Source organism: Hylobates moloch, unplaced genomic scaffold (assembly GCF_009828535.3).
Source record: "Hylobates moloch isolate HMO894 unplaced genomic scaffold, HMol_V3 SCAFFOLD_5, whole genome shotgun sequence".
NCBI lineage: Eukaryota > Metazoa > Chordata > Mammalia > Primates > Hylobatidae > Hylobates > Hylobates moloch.
Genome location: NW_026652280.1, coordinates 526914 through 544823, shown reverse-complemented (window position 1 = coordinate 544823; position 17910 = coordinate 526914). Strand labels below are relative to the sequence as shown.

The 17910-nt window shown below is 52.4% G+C and overlaps 1 protein-coding gene across 4 annotated transcripts in view; it reads left to right on the top strand.

The window, feature by feature from the left end:
• The window catches only part of CTDP1 (CTD phosphatase subunit 1), a 66669-nt gene that overhangs the window by 38211 nt on the left and 10548 nt on the right, over nt 1-17910 (top strand). For 3 of the 4 annotated variants that reach the window (XM_032152020.2, XM_032152019.2, XM_032152023.2), the window contains 2 exons: nt 4160-4322; nt 13048-13214. In XM_032152020.2, coding sequence (XP_032007911.1) covers nt 4160-4322; nt 13048-13214 — 330 coding nt within the window. The remainder of the gene's footprint in view (nt 1-4159; nt 4323-13047; nt 13215-17910) is intronic. The other variant, XM_032152021.2, reaches the window with a different exon arrangement.

Sequence of the window (17910 nt, the reverse complement as noted above, 5' to 3'; positions counted from 1 at the left end):
AGTTCTCCTAAAATGAGCCTGGGTTCTGCTTTTTGATACTTTTCAAAATTGATGAAACGACCTATTTATATGAGAGAAAAGGAATCCCTGTTTGAATGTCCCCTCCCCAGGCTAGACGTAGTGCTGGAAGTCTGAGGAAACAGGACCGGCCGGCAGGAGTTCTGAGGGGCCTTCGTGCTGCAGTGGGGACCTGGGCCTGTGTGGACTGGCCACGCCTCTGCTCACACCCTACCTTTTCTCTGCAGGCCTCCATCTTGGAGGAGCAGTAGAGTGTTTTCTTCTGGTTTAATCCAAGAGTCCCCTCTGCTTGTCTGAGTTCATGTGGTGCCTGCCCAGTCCCCTGCACTAAATAGAACTGTGTCCGCAATGCCACTCCACGTGTGGACGCCTGGTGCCTGCGGGACCACTCCTTCTGTATAGACGGGTCCAGCGTGGTCTCCTGCAGCCACTGTCACACCCTTGGAACAGCACTGGTGCCCTGCAGCCTGGTTCCCCCGTGGCACCCCGTCTCACGGTGGGTCCCATGCCTGAGTAGCCCCAGGTCTCATCTGTCACAGGCATCGGTCACCCAGTTCCCCCGTGGCACCCCATCTCACAGTAGGTCCCACGCCTGAGTGGCCCCAGGCCTCATGTGTTGTGTGCATTGGTTGTGCTGCTGTGGAGGTGGCCCCGACTCCCCACCATCCTGAGAGTGGCGGTTCCTCATTCTGTTCCCGGAACCCTGTGCAGACCCCATTGTGACAGGACGCTTGGCGGTGAGGGCAGTTGGCCCTTCGTGCCTGGACTGGTCCTCATCTAAGGCTTTGAACGTTGTACGTTTTTTTGTTTTTCAGCCTCCTCATTTCTTACCTTCCTTCTGCTTGCTTTGGGATTATTTCTTAGGACTCTTGTTTTGACAGTCAAGTGTGGTCTAGAGAACTCAAGCGGAGTCTCCGGTGCTTGCCCGGATTCCTGCTTCCGTCCTCACGGGAGCTTCCCTCGGGGTCCCTTCCCTCCCGACCGGCCCTGCGGTGTCCATCATGCTCCCGGGGCTGGCCTGGGCCCTCTCCAGTCCCTCCCTCGCTGGGGGACGTTTTCATGGGACAAGACTCTGGGTTGGTCTTCCTTTTTCTCAGGGCCTGAAAAACATCCAGCTTCCTTCTGGGCTCCGTGGTTCTGATGAGTGATCTTCTGTCTTTGACCATTTTCCTGTAGGTGAGCTGTGTTTTCTCTTTCACTGCCTTCAAGGTTTTTCTCCGTCTTTAGTTGAGGTTTGACGACGAGGTGTCCTGGTGTAGATTTGGAGGGTTTACCTTGTTTATGTTTGACTCTGCTTTTTGAGTTGGAAGGTTTATGTCTCTTGACGTCTTTGGGACACTTCCAGCCATTGCTTTTCAGGGCCATCTCTGCCATGCTGGGACGGCAGGGACATGGATGCTGAGGCTTTTTGTGTCTCGTGCGTCCCTAAGCTGTGTTCTTTTTCCTGTTCACCTCATTTTCTCTTGTCCAAGTTGGGTGACTTCTGTTAGATTTGCGGGTTCACAGCCTTCTTCTGTCTCCTTCATTTGCTGCTAGGCTGTCCATGACATTTTTTGGTTTTAGTTTTTATTTTTTGTTTATAAAATGTCTGTATCTTCTATTTCTTTGCCAACCCTTTTTGTGTTTTTCAGTTGTTTCAAGCATATTTGCAATTGCCTGTTGAAGCATTTTTATCGTGGATGCTATAAAATCGTTGTGAATTTAACATCTCTGCCCTCTCAGCTTGGCCTCTGTTGGTTGTCCTTTTCTCCATAGTTTGACGTCTTCCTGGTTCTTGCTGTGACAAGTGACATTGGATTGAAACCTGGACCTTTTCACATCATGTTAGAAGACTCTGGATCTTATTTAAACCTTCTCCCATCACTGATTTTTTTTTTGGGGGCCATGCTCCAGCAGCAGGAGTGGAGGCCCCCTAGTTCCTGCCATTTGGGATAGGAGTCTAGTTCCCCACACGGCCTCTTTTTGATGCCTGAGAGTGGGGGATGGAGGTGACGCCGTTGCTGGTGGATGGCAGTGGGGGATGGAGGTGACGACGCCATTGCTGGTGGACAGCAGTGGGGTATGGGGGTGACACCATTGCTGGTGGATGGCGGTGGGGGATGGAGGTGACGACGCCATTGCTGGTGGACAGCTGTGGGGGTGGGGGTGATACTGTTGCTGTGGCAGTCCTGGCTCCCCACGTCATCATTGCTGGCACCATGGGAGGAGTGTCTGCATCTCCAGTGGGTGCTGGTGAGAATCCTGAGCCTCCTGCATGGGTGGGTGGGGCCTCATTGCTGCCAGTGGGGTTGGATGTCAGGCTCCCCGCAGGCTCCTCCATGGCCTTCTCTGAGACCCCAGAGGTGGGGTGTTTGGCTGGAGTAGAGCAGTTATCACAGGTTTTTAACATTTAGTTGAAACATTTAATTCAGTTTAAAATAACAGTGCAGTTGGCCCTTTGAACAACACTGCTTTGAACTGCGTGTGTCCAGTTATACGTACATGGGTGTTTCAGCCAAATGCAGATGGGAAGTGTGGCGTTTGCAGGATGGGATGCGTGGCGTTTGTGGCGTTCGCGGTGTTCGCGGGATGGGAAGCGTGGCATTCGCGGTGTTCGCGGGATGGGAAGCGTGGCGTTTGTGGCGTTCGCGGTGTTCGCGGGATGGGAAGCGTGGCGTTCGCGGGATGGGAAGCGTGGCGTTCGCGGGATGGGAAGCGTGGCATTCGCGGTGTTCGCGGGATGGGAAGCGTGGCGTTTGTGGCGTTCGTGGGAGGGGAAGCGCGTGTTCACAGAGGGCCGCCAAGAAGAGTGGACTTCGACAAGGCTTGGAAAGTCCTGAATTCCAAACAGCGCAGATCAGCACTTTCAGATTACTGAGCAGAAAATCTTCTCTCCATTAGTAAATAGCCTAACACGGTTGTGTCTTTTTAGTTTTGTGACTTTGACTTAGTGCCTGTTTTCCTTCACCAGGATGGGTTTTATCCCTTCGTCCTCGTGCCTGTCCCGAGCGAGCTGGTATCTGGGACGCACGCTCAGTGCCTCCTGGTCTCGTCCTTTGGTAATCCAGGGAGGAACCAGCAGCTAGAAACAGCCGCCTCTCCGGAGGGCAGCACCACCCCTTTCCCAGAGGCTTGCCTTAAATTCCAGCAGTCAGAGGCATGCATCAGAATATATTAATAAGATTGACACATCCAGATCGAGAAAGATGTGTACAGAGAAGAGAAACCATTTCAAACGGAGCTGTGGTTTTAACATAGCAGAAAGATCCTTGAAACAGAAGATTGGCCCTTTCTAGTTGATTTATTACATTAATATTTAACTATACAAGCACAAGATTTACCTTTTTCTGTTTTTTGTGAATTTTTTTTTTTTAAGATGGAGTTTTGCTCTGTTGCCCAGGCTGGAGTGCAGTGGTGCAATCTTGGCTCACTGCAACCTCTGCCTCCCAGGTTCGAGTGACTCTCCTGCCTCGGCCTCCTGAGTAGCTGGGATTACAGGCGTGCACCACCACACTGGGCTAATTTTTGTATTTTTAGTAGAGATGGGGTTTAGCCATGTTGGCCAGGCTGGTCTCGAACTCCTCACCTGAAGTGATCGACCCGCCTCGGCCTCCCAAAGTGCTGGCTTTACAAGTGTGAGCCACCACGCCGACCTGTGAAATGATTTTAATTTTAGCCTACTGACGTCTGTTTTGTCACTTTGCCGTTTTTTGTGTCTGTTTTCGTAGCCTGGACATGTTGCATTTTCTTGTTTTGTGTTTTGCCGTTTAGCTCTCCAGACCCTATTTTGAGGGTGAATGACATGTCCTGGGGGTTCCCAGAACACGGTTCATCTCCCGTCTCTCTTTGCCCTTTATTCTAAGATGCCAGAGCCCGGCAGATGCTCTCTGCCCCACGGGGGTTTTGTGGATAAAAGAAGGTGGGTGTTATTTTTCCACAGGATAGTCAGAAACATGTTTTGCCACTCAACCTGGCTCAATTAGCAAATTCTGATCTATTAAACTCTGAAAAGCGTATTGGCGAAACATCACGTTTTTCATACGTGTTCCCTGTTGGGGTGTGTGAGTGTTTATCTAGTCCGAGAGCCAGGAGTCTGATTCAGTGCGGAAAAGTGCAATTCAAACTGACCTTCCTCATGTGGGACCTATGAAATTCCTTTCAGAGCGGTTCCGCCACCCCAGCCGCAGATGTTTGGCGAAGAGCTGCCTGACGCTCAGGACGGAGAGCAGCCTGGCCCTTCTAGAAGAAAGCGACAGCCCAGTATGTCTGAGACAATGCCGCTGTACACTCTTTGTAAGGAGGATTTAGAGAGTATGGACAAAGAGGTGAGCCAACCACACGCCCTGGTGCCCACGCCGGCGCTCGTGCTGGGGCCACAGAGCTATGGTGTGCGGGTGGATTGCTGAGCTGTGCACGTGGAGGCAGGGCTAGAATTCTGCACTTGCATAGTCGTGTCTAGTTTGGGACTAGCACTTGTGTTTTTCATGCAACTTCCTATTCAAGGAGACCTAGAACAGCATTAAGCAGTGTGTCCGGCATGAGAACACGTCGAAGTTGTGGCTTAGGATTCGTGCCTGCGTCTTCACCAGGACCGACGCCGCCCAGCCCCTCCGGCTCCCCCGGCCCACCCCAGGACATGGGATAGGGTCTGGAGGCACTCGTGGTCGTGACGAGGGGTGATCCTGGGGCCGGTCAACACACTCTGCCCGACGCCAACCAGCCCCCGATGAGAAACACTGGAGGGCTGTGTGTCCATTGCACGTGGGCCTTAAACACACACACACAGAGTGACTGGTGATTCTCACAGCTCTCGTTACCACAGCGCGAAAGAGCTTTAGGCAGCATCGGTGGAGTTGGGGTCTCCTCAGCCAGGTCCTGCTTGGCTCCTGTGTCCTGTGCCCCTTGGCCCGTGTGCTTCTCCTCTTGCGTCCCAGGCCGCCCCCGACAGAAGGTTCCACAACAGTCAGGATGTTAGGGATGGGCAATCTGCGCAGCACCGTCCTTCGGAGACTGTTTTTTAGGAGCACTGTCCTGGGAAACCACATCCCGTGTCCTCCTGTAAGGTGCGTGCCCTCATGGGTGGCGCCTGTGTGGGGTCCTCACCCGCAGCCGGTCAGGGCACAGGCCGTACCCTTCCCTCAGGTCTTCGTGTTCCCACCAGAGCCCGTCCTCCCTGCCCGCCTGGCACCGCTGTCCTCTGGAGAGAGCCGCCATTCTGTTTGCATCCAGAAGGCAGCAGAGGTTTCTTGAGGAAAACAGCTCCTGTTTATTTTCAACAGTAGCAGAAAAGTGCAGATAGTTCTATTCAGGACAGACTCGTCTCAGTAACTCAGGTTATCACCTTTAGACGTCCGTTTATCTTGTGAGGATCAGGCCCTTTTTTCAGGTGTGCTGAATTTCTCTGCCATTTTTCTGTCTTTTTGAACATTAGCTGCTTTTTGTTTCACAAAAATGTTTTCTCTAAAAAAATTTTTTCTCAGCCACTACCTGTAAGCCCAGACCACTTTATTTAAGATTCCAGAAGGTTCTGTATAAGAAACAGCCACCTGCCTAGGACCAGGGGTGGGAGTAGAGGAGGGAGGGACGCTGCCTCTTCCTGCCTGGAAGCTGCTAACACGTCCCATCTCCCTCCTGGTTTCCTGGTCGGGCGTGGAGGACTCAGGGTCTGTTCCCCATGCAGTCCTGTTTCAGGCAGTGGTGACAACTGGTTCTTAGTCATTCGATATCAAAGGGGGTTGAATTCTCAATGGGAGACAGATGTCTTGAACGCACTCAGCAGCTTTCAGCCACCCTAAAACCTAATCCTTTCTCAGAAATAAAAAGCGATCGTAAACCCCCAGATATAGCTCTTCGGGAACAAATGGTATTGAAAGTGGAAGGCTGCAGCCGTGGATTGTTCTGTGCATGGGAGAGAGGCCAGAGGGTTTTATGTTCATGAATATTTAAAGCCTCCTTGATTCTCTGTGAGTCCTGGGCCCTTAAGACAATCAGCGCCTGCAGGCGGGAGAAGGGGTCAGAGGAGCCCCGGAGCCAAGGACCTGAGGCCCCTAGAAGCTGGAAGATGCGAGGAAGGGATTCTCCCGGTGGACACCTGGATTTTGGTCCTGTGAGGCTCATATTGGACTTCTGACCTGCACAGCTGTGAGGTCGTGAATTTGGATCTTTTGAGCCATGGCGCATGGTTATTACAGCAGCCTCAGGAAGCTCCTTGTGGCCTGGCCGTGGCCTGACAGCCTCGTCTCACATCTGTCTCTCTTCCACTGCCTGTGCTTGGGGCAGATGAGGCAGCTGCACCCCAGATAAGCCTATCTCTCGGGCCCGTTGCCTGCACCCCACCGTGGGCCTGTGAGATGGACTAGGTACCTGCCCGTGGTGCTGCCTGGAGGCTGCCGTGGCCCCTCTTCATCCTGGGGATACATGGGGTGGGGCTGCTGCTCCTTTTGGGGCACAGACGATGGGGAGTCAAGGGGATCTGGAATCAGGGTCAAGTGCAGCCTGTCGGGGGACCATTGAGTGAGGGGTGTCGAGACCTCTGGCCATTTCCGGCACGTCAGTGTATTAGATGGGCGTCGGCTGCTCCAGTGGTAGAGGAAGGGTCTCCATGTTGACAGAGGAGAGGCAAAGCTGCTGACCCAAGAGTAGCCCCTGCCGTGGGCGATGCTGCTCCCACCCACACTGACAAGGGCTTCCCCACCCCTCCTGTGAGGAGCAGCTTTGAGAACTCACGCCCCGTCAGTGCTGTGGGAACGCGTGCCCAGTTCCTTGAGACCCAGTAGGCATCTGGATTTCTTCTTGGGTTTAAACCACGGAGGCTTCTAGAGCTAGCAGACCACTCACTTGATGTCACTGCTTTCTAAGAAAACCGGTCCCCTGTGTAACACGTGCTTCTGACCTCCATGTCCAGAACGTGCCTAAGCAGTGTCAGGCATGGTGTCAGTAAGCGTTCACCTGCAACGGCTTCGAAGAAACCTGAAAGCCATGAAAATTAATGTAGTTTTATCTTAACCGTTTTTAAATTCTGCATTTAATATATGTGGAAGCCAAGAAATGTGATTACCCCGATAAAGTGCCTCAAGGACAGAGGCCGGGTGTGGGGCCACCATCACCAGGAGTGCTCCCAAAATCACGTGGGATGTAAGAACTCGCTAACGTCAGGAGTGCTACCAAAATCAGGTGAGACATGAGAACTCGCTGACACCAGGAGTGCTCCCAAAATCACGAGACGTAAGAACTCACCAACGTCAGGACTGCTCCCAAAATCACATAGACGTGAGAACTTGCTGACACCAGGAGTGCTCCCAAAATCACGAGACGTAAGAACTTGCTGACATCAAGAGTGCTCCCAAATCACGTGAGACTTGAGAACTCGCTAACATCAGGAGTGCTGCCAAAGTCACTTGAGATGTAAGAACTCACATCAGGAGTGATCCCAAAATCACGAGACGTAAGAACTCGCTGTCATCAGAAGTGCTCCCCAAATCACGTGGGACTTGAGAACTCGCTAACATCAGGAGTGCTCCCAAAATCACAAGACGTAAGAACTCGCTATCATCAGGAGAGCTCCCAAAATCACGAGATGTAAGAACTCTGTCCGCTGTCACCGGGAGTGCTCGCAAAATCACGTGATATGTAAGAGCTCACACCAGGAGTGCTTCCAAAATCACGTGAGACATAAGAACTCACTGTCACCAGGAGTGCTTCCAAAATCACGAGACGTAAGAACTCGCTAACATCAGGAGTGCTCCCAAAATCACTTAAGACATGAGAAATCACTAACATCAGGAGTGCTCCCAAAATCACTTGAGACATGAGAACTCACTGTCACCAGGAGTGCTCCCAAAATCACAGGAGACATGAGAACTCACCAACATGGATTTTTCTTCTGAAGGTGACTCTAAAGCATGCACCCTCATACAGTCCCTGAGTCTCCTCATGGTGGGTGTGGCCGGAGCACTGTGCCCGGTGACTGTGTGTGAATAGCACTCAGTCCTCACGCTGTGGCATCAGCACAGGACGAATGTGTGTCGTGTGTATGGATCCTCACGCTGCGGCCTCAGCATGACGAGTGTGCGTTTGGTGTGTGTGGACCTCCCGCTGCAGTGTCAGCACAGTACGAGTATGGATTTGGCATATGTGATGACTGCCCAGGCCACATGAAACAATTACATGTCATGCCTGGCTACCAAAAACAGGTTGAAGGCAACATGCGAAAAGTTTCAAGCTGTCATAAAAAGTTAAAACTTTGCAGATTCTTATTGCTCATAAAATATGCATGAAATGTGCCTGGACGTAGAGCCTCAAAATGGTCCAACCTGGAGTGTGCTCTTATGCAGTGTCCAAGCTGCTTCTCTGCAGTTGGCACCGGTGAACACAGTGGTTCTGCATCCCAGCCCAGGGCTCTGTGCTCCTCTCTAACACCCAAAACTGCGCCCACCTGTCCTTCAAGACCCCGCTCAGCTGCTACCTTTCCACAGATGTGCTCTTACCACCCCTCCGACCCCCCAAGAAAGGAAGCAAAAGGTGTTGGACACAAACGAGGACTGCGGACGGCAGCCACACTTTTCTCTACACATGGACGCGGCCATCAGTGTCTTTCAGCAAACGACTGCAGACGGCGGCCACACTCATCTCTACACATGGACACAGCCATGCGTGTCTTTCAGCCAACGAGGAACGCAGATGGCCACACTCGTCTCTACATATAGATGCAGCTGTGCGTGTCTTTCAGCAAACGAGTAACGCAGATGGCGGCCACACTCATCTCTACACATGGACGCAGCCATGCATGTCTTTCAGCATATGAGGAACGCAGATGGCTGCCACACTCATCTCTACACATGGACGCATTCATGTGTGTTTAAGGAACACAGACAGCGGCCACACTCATCTCTACACGTGGACGCAGCCATGCGTGTCTTTCAGCATATGAGGAACGCAGATGGCGGCCACACACCTCTCTACACATGGACGCAGCCATGCATGTCTTTCAGCATATGAGGAACGCAGACAGCGGCCACACTCGTCTCTACACATGGATGCATTCATGCGTGTTTAAGGAACACAGACAGCGGCCACACTCATCTCTACACATGGACGCAGCCGTGCATGTCTTTCAGCATATGAGGAACGCAGACAGCGGCCACACACCTCTCTACACATGGACGCAGCCATGCGTGTCTTCCAGTATTTTTTCGAGGCCAGTCTCTTTTGGGAATCCATGATATGAATGTTAAACGTCTGGTCCTGTCCAGAGGCCCTTGAGGTGCCACTCCTTTTCTTGCTGTGCTTCTGACGAGGCCGTTTCTGCAGCTCCACTCCTAATGTCTGTGGAGTCTTGGAGCCTAAACATGTTAGTGAAGCTGTGTTTGTTGAACTCGACATTTGTTCAGGAAGTGCTAGGCACCTGTTACCATGGAAGGCCTTCTCCCAGAGTTTCCAAATTCGGCAATTTCTGAATGCCTTGAGTTTGTTTTCCAAGTTTGGGTTTGTTTTTTTTGTTTGTTTTTGTTTTTTGTTTTTTGGTTTTTTTTTGAGACCGTTTCACTCTTGTTGCCCAGACTGGAGTGCAGTGGCGCAATCTCGGCTCACTGGAACCTCTGCCTTCTAGGTTCAAGCGATTCTCCTGCCTCAGCCCCCCAAGTAACTGGGATTACAGGCATGCGCCACCACGCCCAGATAATTTTGTATTTTTAGTAAAGACAGGGTTTCTCCATGTTGGTCAGGCTAGTCTCGAACTCCTGACCTCAGGTGATCTGCCCGCCTCAGCCTCCCAAAGTGCTGGGATTACAGGCTTGAGCCACCGTGCCCAGCTGTTTTTTGGGTTTTTTTACACGTTGTTAAAGGTCCTCTTTAGTTGAAGTTTTCTGTTCATAAAAGCATCTTTGCAGTTGGCATTATTTCACTTAAAAATTCATTCCACATTATAGTTTTTCAGGCAAATTTCGATTTCGCGTTTAATAGAGGTTTGTTCCTTGAGACTTGAGCTTAGAGTGCATGTAGTTGGCCAGTTGGATGGTGGCCTTTTCACAGGAGGTGCCACGTCTTGTCATCTGCTGAAGCCTACGTGTTTCTGCGCAAACGCCCGCCTCTGTCTCAGCCAGCTCACAGAGACTCACACTCACGTGTCGGTCCCCCTGCAGGTTCTTGTGTGATCATGGAACTGCGGGGAAGGGAAGGTGCTGGAACCAGGGCTGGGAGGTCACCGGAGGGTTGAGGTGGGGCCCGTCCCCCGCACACCCCTGTGGGAAAGCCTGCTGGGCCCCAAAGCCAGCATCTGCTACCCGTTCAGCTGCGTTACCTTGTTTCTGCCCGTTCTGCTGGGCGCCAAAGCCAGCGTCCGCTGCCCCTTCGGCTGCATTACCTCATTTCTGCCTGTTCTGCTTCTCGTGCTCAGGGTGCTTTCCCGACCTTGCTCTGTGTCTCTTCTCGTTTCCTGTCCTCTCTTTCGAAGCCGTCCCTCCTCACTCCAGGGCAGAGCTGGGGAGAGTTTTATTCTGTGATCTGGGGTCGTGCAAGGAGGTTGGTAGAAACATTTCATTTCCGTGCATTGACAGGATACGGTAGCATCTGGTGTTATCTGTATTTGCCCTTTGGTAGAAATTCCAACACTTAGGTATGAATTCATTCGTGTTTTTTCTTTTTACATCCTTGTAAATTTTCCTTAAGATTAAAAAAAATTATGTTAGCATGTTTTAAGTAAAGTAAACACAAACGACCCTCAACTTTACGATGGTTCGCTTAACAATTTTCTAACTTTACAATGATGTGCAAGTGACGTGTGTTTGGTAGAAACCACACTTCAGATTAGAAGTCTTGACTCAGAATTCTGTGGAACAGCTTGTTCCAAGTCAGCCTTGTGCTGGACGACTTTGCCAGCGATGGGGTCATGTCTGAGTGTGGAAGGCGGCTGGGCCGGGTGTGCTGACACGTTTTCAGCCTGTGATGGGCTCATCTGGACGTGACCCCATCCTGAGTCCGGGAGCCTCTGTAGTGAAGAAAACTGTTTTTCAAAAAGTGAAGTCACCTTTTTTGTAAAAACAAGCCCAGGAAAGGTAGGTATCATTCCCACACTGATATGTTTACACGAGTCAGGCCGAAAGAGGGAGGAGCATGGTGTAGACGAGGTCAGGTTTTAATGTGAATGTGTGCTCACATTTCTGGCTTGGCTGTGCAAAGCATGCCTCCAGATCTTCCACATAGCAGCACAGGGACACGTGCCAGGCTGCCCTGCCTCACCAGCGTTGGCACAGACATCTGAGGCCCTCCCAGGTGGGGCGCTAGTGAGGGTCCCTCGGGGTCCCTGGGCTGCCGTGCTGGACGGCCCGCCGGCCCTTGGCTGTCAAATGTAAAATAACAGATTTTAACAGGCCTTTTTTTCTCTCTTGACAAGGTATGATGCCATGTTAAAGGCCCTAAGTATTTCAAAATAGAATTTAGTAGAATTATTCCCATAGGAGATTTGCCATCCAAACAGTAAATTCAGTGATGTAAGCGTTCTGGTGAAGTGTGAACATCAGTAACCTCTTCGAGTAACCAGATGCTCTTATTAAATACCATTTCATGCCAGCGTCCCTGTCCCTGGTAACGTGTTACTTTTAGAGATCATTATAATTACCTGATGATAAAGCCACTGCCTTAACTCATTAACCATTGGTTAAAATGTTTCTGCCTTTTAATGATTCAGCCAGGGCACATGTGCTGTGACTCGCTGGACACGTGGCGATGAGTTTGAAATTGCAGAGTGGACAGGGTGGATGAGTCGGCCTCGATGCGGGCTCGGGAGCTGAGCCGTGATTTCTGATCAAAGCGGCCTCACACTGAGCCTCTGTGACTCTGGACTCGGCCTCGACTGCTGCGAACCGCACCCATCTCGCCCGTCTCAGGAGTTGTGCTCTGTCCTCTGTGGCCGTTTCTCGTACCTGCTGCGGGGGTGGGGTTGGGTCGGCGTCGGTGAATGCACCTCGAGGCCCCAGCCAGGCGTGCACCCCCAGATCCCTCCTGGGAAACAGCCTGCGCTGGGGGACTGTGGTCAGGCCGCCCCGCCTCACCTGCCTGTCTCGGGGACCACGGGGCTGTGCCGTCACACACAGATGCCCTCAACATGGGAGAGCTGTGAGCGGGGCTGTGCTCTCGGGATGGGAGCCCCCGAGAGAGCTGCCCGCCAATACCCCTCCGACGTGATCCGTGCTGGACATAAAGTACTCTCCCCTCCGCTAGTCGTCGGCCGAGCGGGCCCCTCGCTCCTGGGTGCAAGTTCTTTCTGCACGTCCTTCTCCCATCTCCGTGCAGTTCAGGAGAGGAGGCGAGAGCTTGAGCTCACCTCCCCAGCACTGGGCTCAGCCTCTCCCGCCGCCACGTCGAGTCACTGACGGTACCCACTTCCCGCCTGCTGAGGTTCGGGGAGGCTGAGGTTCCCATCACCTGCTCACTTGCCTGCCGCCTCTGTTCCCACTCCCGTCCGCGTCACGCGTGTCAGGCGTGGGGCCGGCCGAACTTACCCCAGGTGTTCAGGAGTCGCCCTCTCTGCAGGTTTCCCACATTGGAGGCGTGCCCAGAGCGAGCGGGTGGACATCTTAGCGAGCATCCCTGTGGCGCAGCCACGTCTCCACCCCCAGGTGGCTGCTCTCCTCCCAGATCCCAGGATGGGAAGGACTGGGGCGCCTCCCCGAAAGCCCTGCCACTCAGGAATTGTGCTGTGAATCTCATTGATCTTGAAAATTTCAAGCAAATATGCTGATTATTCACCATAAAATCTAACAGTGCACTAGGAATAAAGTCCTGTTCACATAAGGGACAGAAGGAATTTAAACCCAGTCTTTGCCTGCGAACCGACTGTCTGGGTTTGCTCTGTGGGTTTCCAAGTGTCTTTTGCCCGGGGCTTTGTTAAGGATTGGTTGAGTTTCAAGCCCCAGGGCTCAGGTAGAAAGCAGAGTGCCACCTCCAGCCCCCACGCTGCTGCACTCAGAGCCCTGGACTCTGCCGGGAGAGGCCTGTTGCTGGGGGACGGGGCCCGGGAAGGAGGTCTGTCACTGACTCTTGGCTGTTTGTCAGGTGGACGACATCCTCGGAGAAGGCAGCGACGACAGCGACAGCGAGAAGAGGAGGCCTGAGGAGCAGGAGGAGGAGCCCCAGCCCCGGAAGCCAGGGACCCGCAGGGAGCAGACGCTCAGGGCACCGGCGTCCAGCGAGAGGAGCGCAGCAGGTGGCCGGGGGCCCAGGTGAGTGCGGGGTCTGAGGGGGGAAGGGCCTGACGCGGGCTCCCGGAGGTGACTCTGCCGTCGGTGGGCCTCCTGCCTGCATCTCCTTCTTCACGCCCTCCCCCATTCTGTGTGTGACACCAGCAGCTTCCAAACTCAGCAGCCCCTGGTGGTGGCCACTTGGTTGTCTCCATGCTGACTCCATGTCATCTTACATGTGCACAGGCGTGTGTGGGGTCTGCACGTGTGCACAGGAGTGTGTGTGAGGTGTCTACACATGTTTGCAGGCGTGTGTGGGGGTCTGCACGTGTGCACGCAGGCATGTACGGGGTCTGTATGTGTGCACAGGCGTGTGCAGGGTCTGCACGTGGCACTGCTGGTCAGGAGCCAGCATCCTGCATGTCAAGGGTGGTGCCTGATGTGGGTCCCCCGCCGGCGACAGTGGTCCCCGCCTCTGGTGTTTGGTCTGTCGGTGAGAAGAGCCGAGCACCGTGGTTTGCTTTCGCTTCCTTCGCCGTGAATGAGGCCTGTTTTGGGGCATTTGGCCGCAGCAGCACACTCTGAACACTGCTCACCTGCTCCTTGTGACTGGTCAGTGTTTTCTGCATTGCCGTGAAAGGTTATCTTTTTGTCACCTTTAACTTTGAAGACATTTCTGCCATGCAGAGACGTTACTGTTGTGCAGATCTTACAGCTGCTTGGTTCTGAATCTTGTCCGAGAATCTTAACCCTATGTCTTTTCCTTGGATGCTTTTATGTTTGACTTTTTCTACATATGAATCTTAGTAAATTAAGAATTACTTTTTAGTAAGGGGGGGATTTAGCTTTTTCCCAGATGATTAGCTCATGGTCCCATCGCACTTTCTGACATCATCTTTCCCCACTAACCGGCTTTGTTCTCCGGCTCTGTGTGCCTCTGTCGAATGGTGGGGAGGAGCCGGTTTGCTTTGAGAGACATCTTTTCTCAGGTTGGTCGATGAACATGCATGAAACCCGGGGTGCGGAGAGGTCCCCGTCCCGCGTCCCCGCGCATGTCCTTGCGTGAAAGGCACCCACCTCACTGCCCGGTTCTGGGTGGTGGGGGAGACCTGCCGTGCCCTTAGCAGGCATTTTGGGTGCCGTCTCTTGATTCTTAGTGTTCAACATACAGACTGCGTCTCTTCTTGCCTCCGCCCTGCCAATATCAACACGCGAGGATTTGGGGGTGTGGAATGACGCGGTGTTTCCTATGACCGTAAATTGCTTTTACCAAATAGAATAGGACATGGTGATGCTGTTCCCTTTCTTAAACATCTGTTTTACCTGGATTTGATAATTACCTCACTTTTGTTAGCTTTCTTCCTTTTTGCCTGTTTCCGAATCCCTGGCTGCCTCTCCGCTCCACTCCCCCAGCCTCCCCCCAGGTCCCCGCCTCCCCCCGCCCACCCTGCTCACCGCCCCTGGGAGTTGCCTTCCCCACTCTCTGGGGTGTTCTCTGTCTGCATTTTGGTGGAGTACATCTCCCAGAAGCTTCCTGAGAAAGTGTCTTTGTCCTGTCCACACGTCCAGTTGGCGAGATGCGTAATCCCCAGGTGGCACCATCTCCTTGAGGATTTAGAAGCACAGCTCCCGTCTTTAGCTCCGGGGCTGCTCCAAGGCTGTCTGAGGTAACCTCGGAGGCTTTGTCTTGCCCACCCGTTAGACAGGATGTGGCCCCCCAGGTCCTGCCGACATCCTCAGTACAGACGCGTGTCCCGAGGATTTGCCCAGAGAACTTGGTCTCCAGAGCCTTCTTGCGGCTGCTGTGGGGCTGTGGGCCGGTGTTTTGACCTCTGCGTCCTGGTTTCCTCACCTGTGAAATGAGGTAGGAGCAGCGCCAGCCTCGGAGGAGCTGCTCCCAGCTTCAGCAGGTGAGCAGGGGGCGCTCCAGGTGCCCGTCTGGTGTCTGTGGTGAAGAAGACAGTGCAGCCTGCTTTCTTTCTCCCCACGTCTGGTCTTACTCTTAGGCCCTCCTGTAGGTGAATAAACAATATTTCAAGAAAAGAGTGTAACTCATTCGGGCAATCCAGTTACAAAATTGGGCCAGAAATTCCAGCAACAAATGCAGACAAGACAAGATAGTCATTGTTCCGTTTGCAGGAATTACTTACAGAAAATCACTTGATTTGCAGCTCTGTGGTTTAGCAGGGAAATGAGTGCAGCTTCTCTCCAGGCAGCCCTCTCTGTGTTTACAACGTAGAAAGCAGCATTTTCCAGCTGTGTTGAAATGATGTGAAATTGTTTTAGGAGAGATTTTGAAATTCCGTATTGGGCGATAACAAGCCTTGGTTTTTCCCACATGAATTATGGGGTGGTTTTGCCTGGCCGTACCTTCCTTCACTTTTCAGTGTAGACCCGTTGGGTCTGTCGTGAAGCTCTGGGGTCAGGCCTGGGGAAGGCAGTCATTGGGGGCCACTAGGAGGGTTCCACTGCCCTCCCCTGAAGACCCTCCAGGCCGGGGCTGAGCTGAGCCGGCTCCAAGGAGTCTGTCTGCCGCGGCCACGTTAGTATCTGTGGATTTGCAGCGTGCTCTGGGTGTGAACATAGGTGGTTTTAACCTGACAGTTTTTTTCTAATTAAAAGAAGAAACCCAAAGTGCTTTTCCACTAAGACCAGTCAGGGTATTGCTGGCGGCCAGCGATGTCATCCAGGAAACGTGCTGCGTCTGTGTCTCCCCCTGTGGGCAACTGGATGTGGCGCTCAGCGGGTTGGGACCCAGAGCTGCAGAAGACTTGGGGGCCAGGACTGGAGTTAGCACCCCTGGGTTCTTTTTTTTTTTTTGCTAAATGACCTGCCCACGGCAGAACTGACCCTCACTGGTGAAACCACGCGAGCACGATTAGAAAACCCCTCTGCTCTGGTGCGGCTTCCATGCTGCCCTCCCAGCTGCAGGAGGCGGTTGGGGCTCTGCCTCTCCATTCTGGCTCCTCCGGCAAGGACTGGATCGGTACTGTACTCGCCATTTCACTCTGTGTCTTACAGACTCGGTGGGCTTGGGTGATTTTAGAATTTGAGATCAGGAGAATAAAGTGTCCTGGGAGTCTGTTCAGGTTCTGCTGCGCAGCCTTCACACCCGCCGCCAGGACGGGTAGGACTCGGCGCCTGCTCCCTGCCTGCGCCACGCCTGCGTTTGCAGATCGCTGTGGGCGTGTAGCCACAATAGCAGCCTGACTGCTGGGGGCCATGTGTGCCCCTTGAAAGGGTAGGGCGGTGGGGTCTGTTCAGCTTCCTCTCAGCTGGGTTTTTGTGACTCTTGGACTTTGGGGACCTCACTCCTTCCTTAAAGACCAGGGACTTCCAGTTTTATTTCATTCCTGTTTGGGTATTCAATGAGACGTGAATGTTTTGAAATTTTTCACATGAAATTTTTGCTTGTAATGAAGTAAATGTGGTTTGAGTTTTTTATTTTCGCCTGTCGAACACGTAGGTTTCATCATGATTCTTTCCCGTGAGTGGCGACACGTTTCGTACGGAAGCCGGAGGTAGCTCTGCTGTTTCCCGTCAGTGCTCTGGCTGGTGGTACCTCTTGCTAATTTCGCATGGCCAAGCTGTTCCACAGAATCTTAATGTCAGTTGAACTTGAAAATGAGTTTTAACAGAAGGGGGAAGGTTGTGTTTTTTACTTGTCTACCAAGAAGTGATTCATTCTTCTCTCAAGTCAACAAACATCAGATGCCTGCTCTATATGCAGCCGCCTGCTGGGCACTTTCACTCCTTAAAATAAATCCTCAAAATAAAAAACCAAACAAGACATCTTCAGAATGTTTAAGGATCTCACAGACACATCATCCCACCACCAGTTCCTGAAAAGAACAGGCACCCAGGTGAGGCGAGGTCTCCTGTGCAGGTGATCTGCCCCTGCGCCCTTGGTTGGGTGAGGTCCCCATGTGGTTGATCTGTCCCTGCGCCCTTGGTTGGGTGAGGTCCCCGTGTGGTTGATCTGTCCCTGCGCCCGTGGTTGGGTGAGGTCCCCGTGCGGTTGATCTGTCCCTGAGCCTATCCTTTTATGCTTTTGGTGGCGGGAGGTGAATCATCGCTCACAAAGGCAACTTTAAAATATACCATAGCCTCTTTATTCAGATCATTCCTAGAGTTCGTGGAGAAGTGAAAACGACGTTGAGCTAACTGCCAAGAAACAGCACAGCATTGGTGGGAGCTGTTATGTTAGTGGCAAGAAGATGAGCTGATCGTTCCCATGATCTGTTGACAGAGACAACAGCTGATGATGGCTCCCTAAGTACTCGGAGATTTTAGTCCTGGCGTCGTTTCCTGTCCATCTGGTGCAGTGATAAACAGGAAAGGAAAACAGCACCACATTTTAAAGGCTTAGTTTCCTGACACGAGTACCCAGATCCCAACACTCAGCTCTTCTCCACAGGGGTGTGTGGTCAGCCTGCATGGGAGACGCAGGGCGGCCCGCAGGGCCCTTCTGAGGTTCACCTCCTCTTGTCTGTTTGGGAGGGTTGGTGAGCTCCCACTCTTAGACAACAGGGAATAGTGCTCAGAAACACTCACACGTCAAAGTTGTTTTTAATCTTGGATAATTAACTAAGAAAGATAATCTTTAGGAGAGAGAGGAGCAGAAAAACTATTCAAAGACATAATGACTGAAAACTCCCCAAATTTAATGGAAAACATTAATTTATACGTCCCAGAAGCACAACAAACTCCAAGTAGGATGAACACAAGGATCCTTACC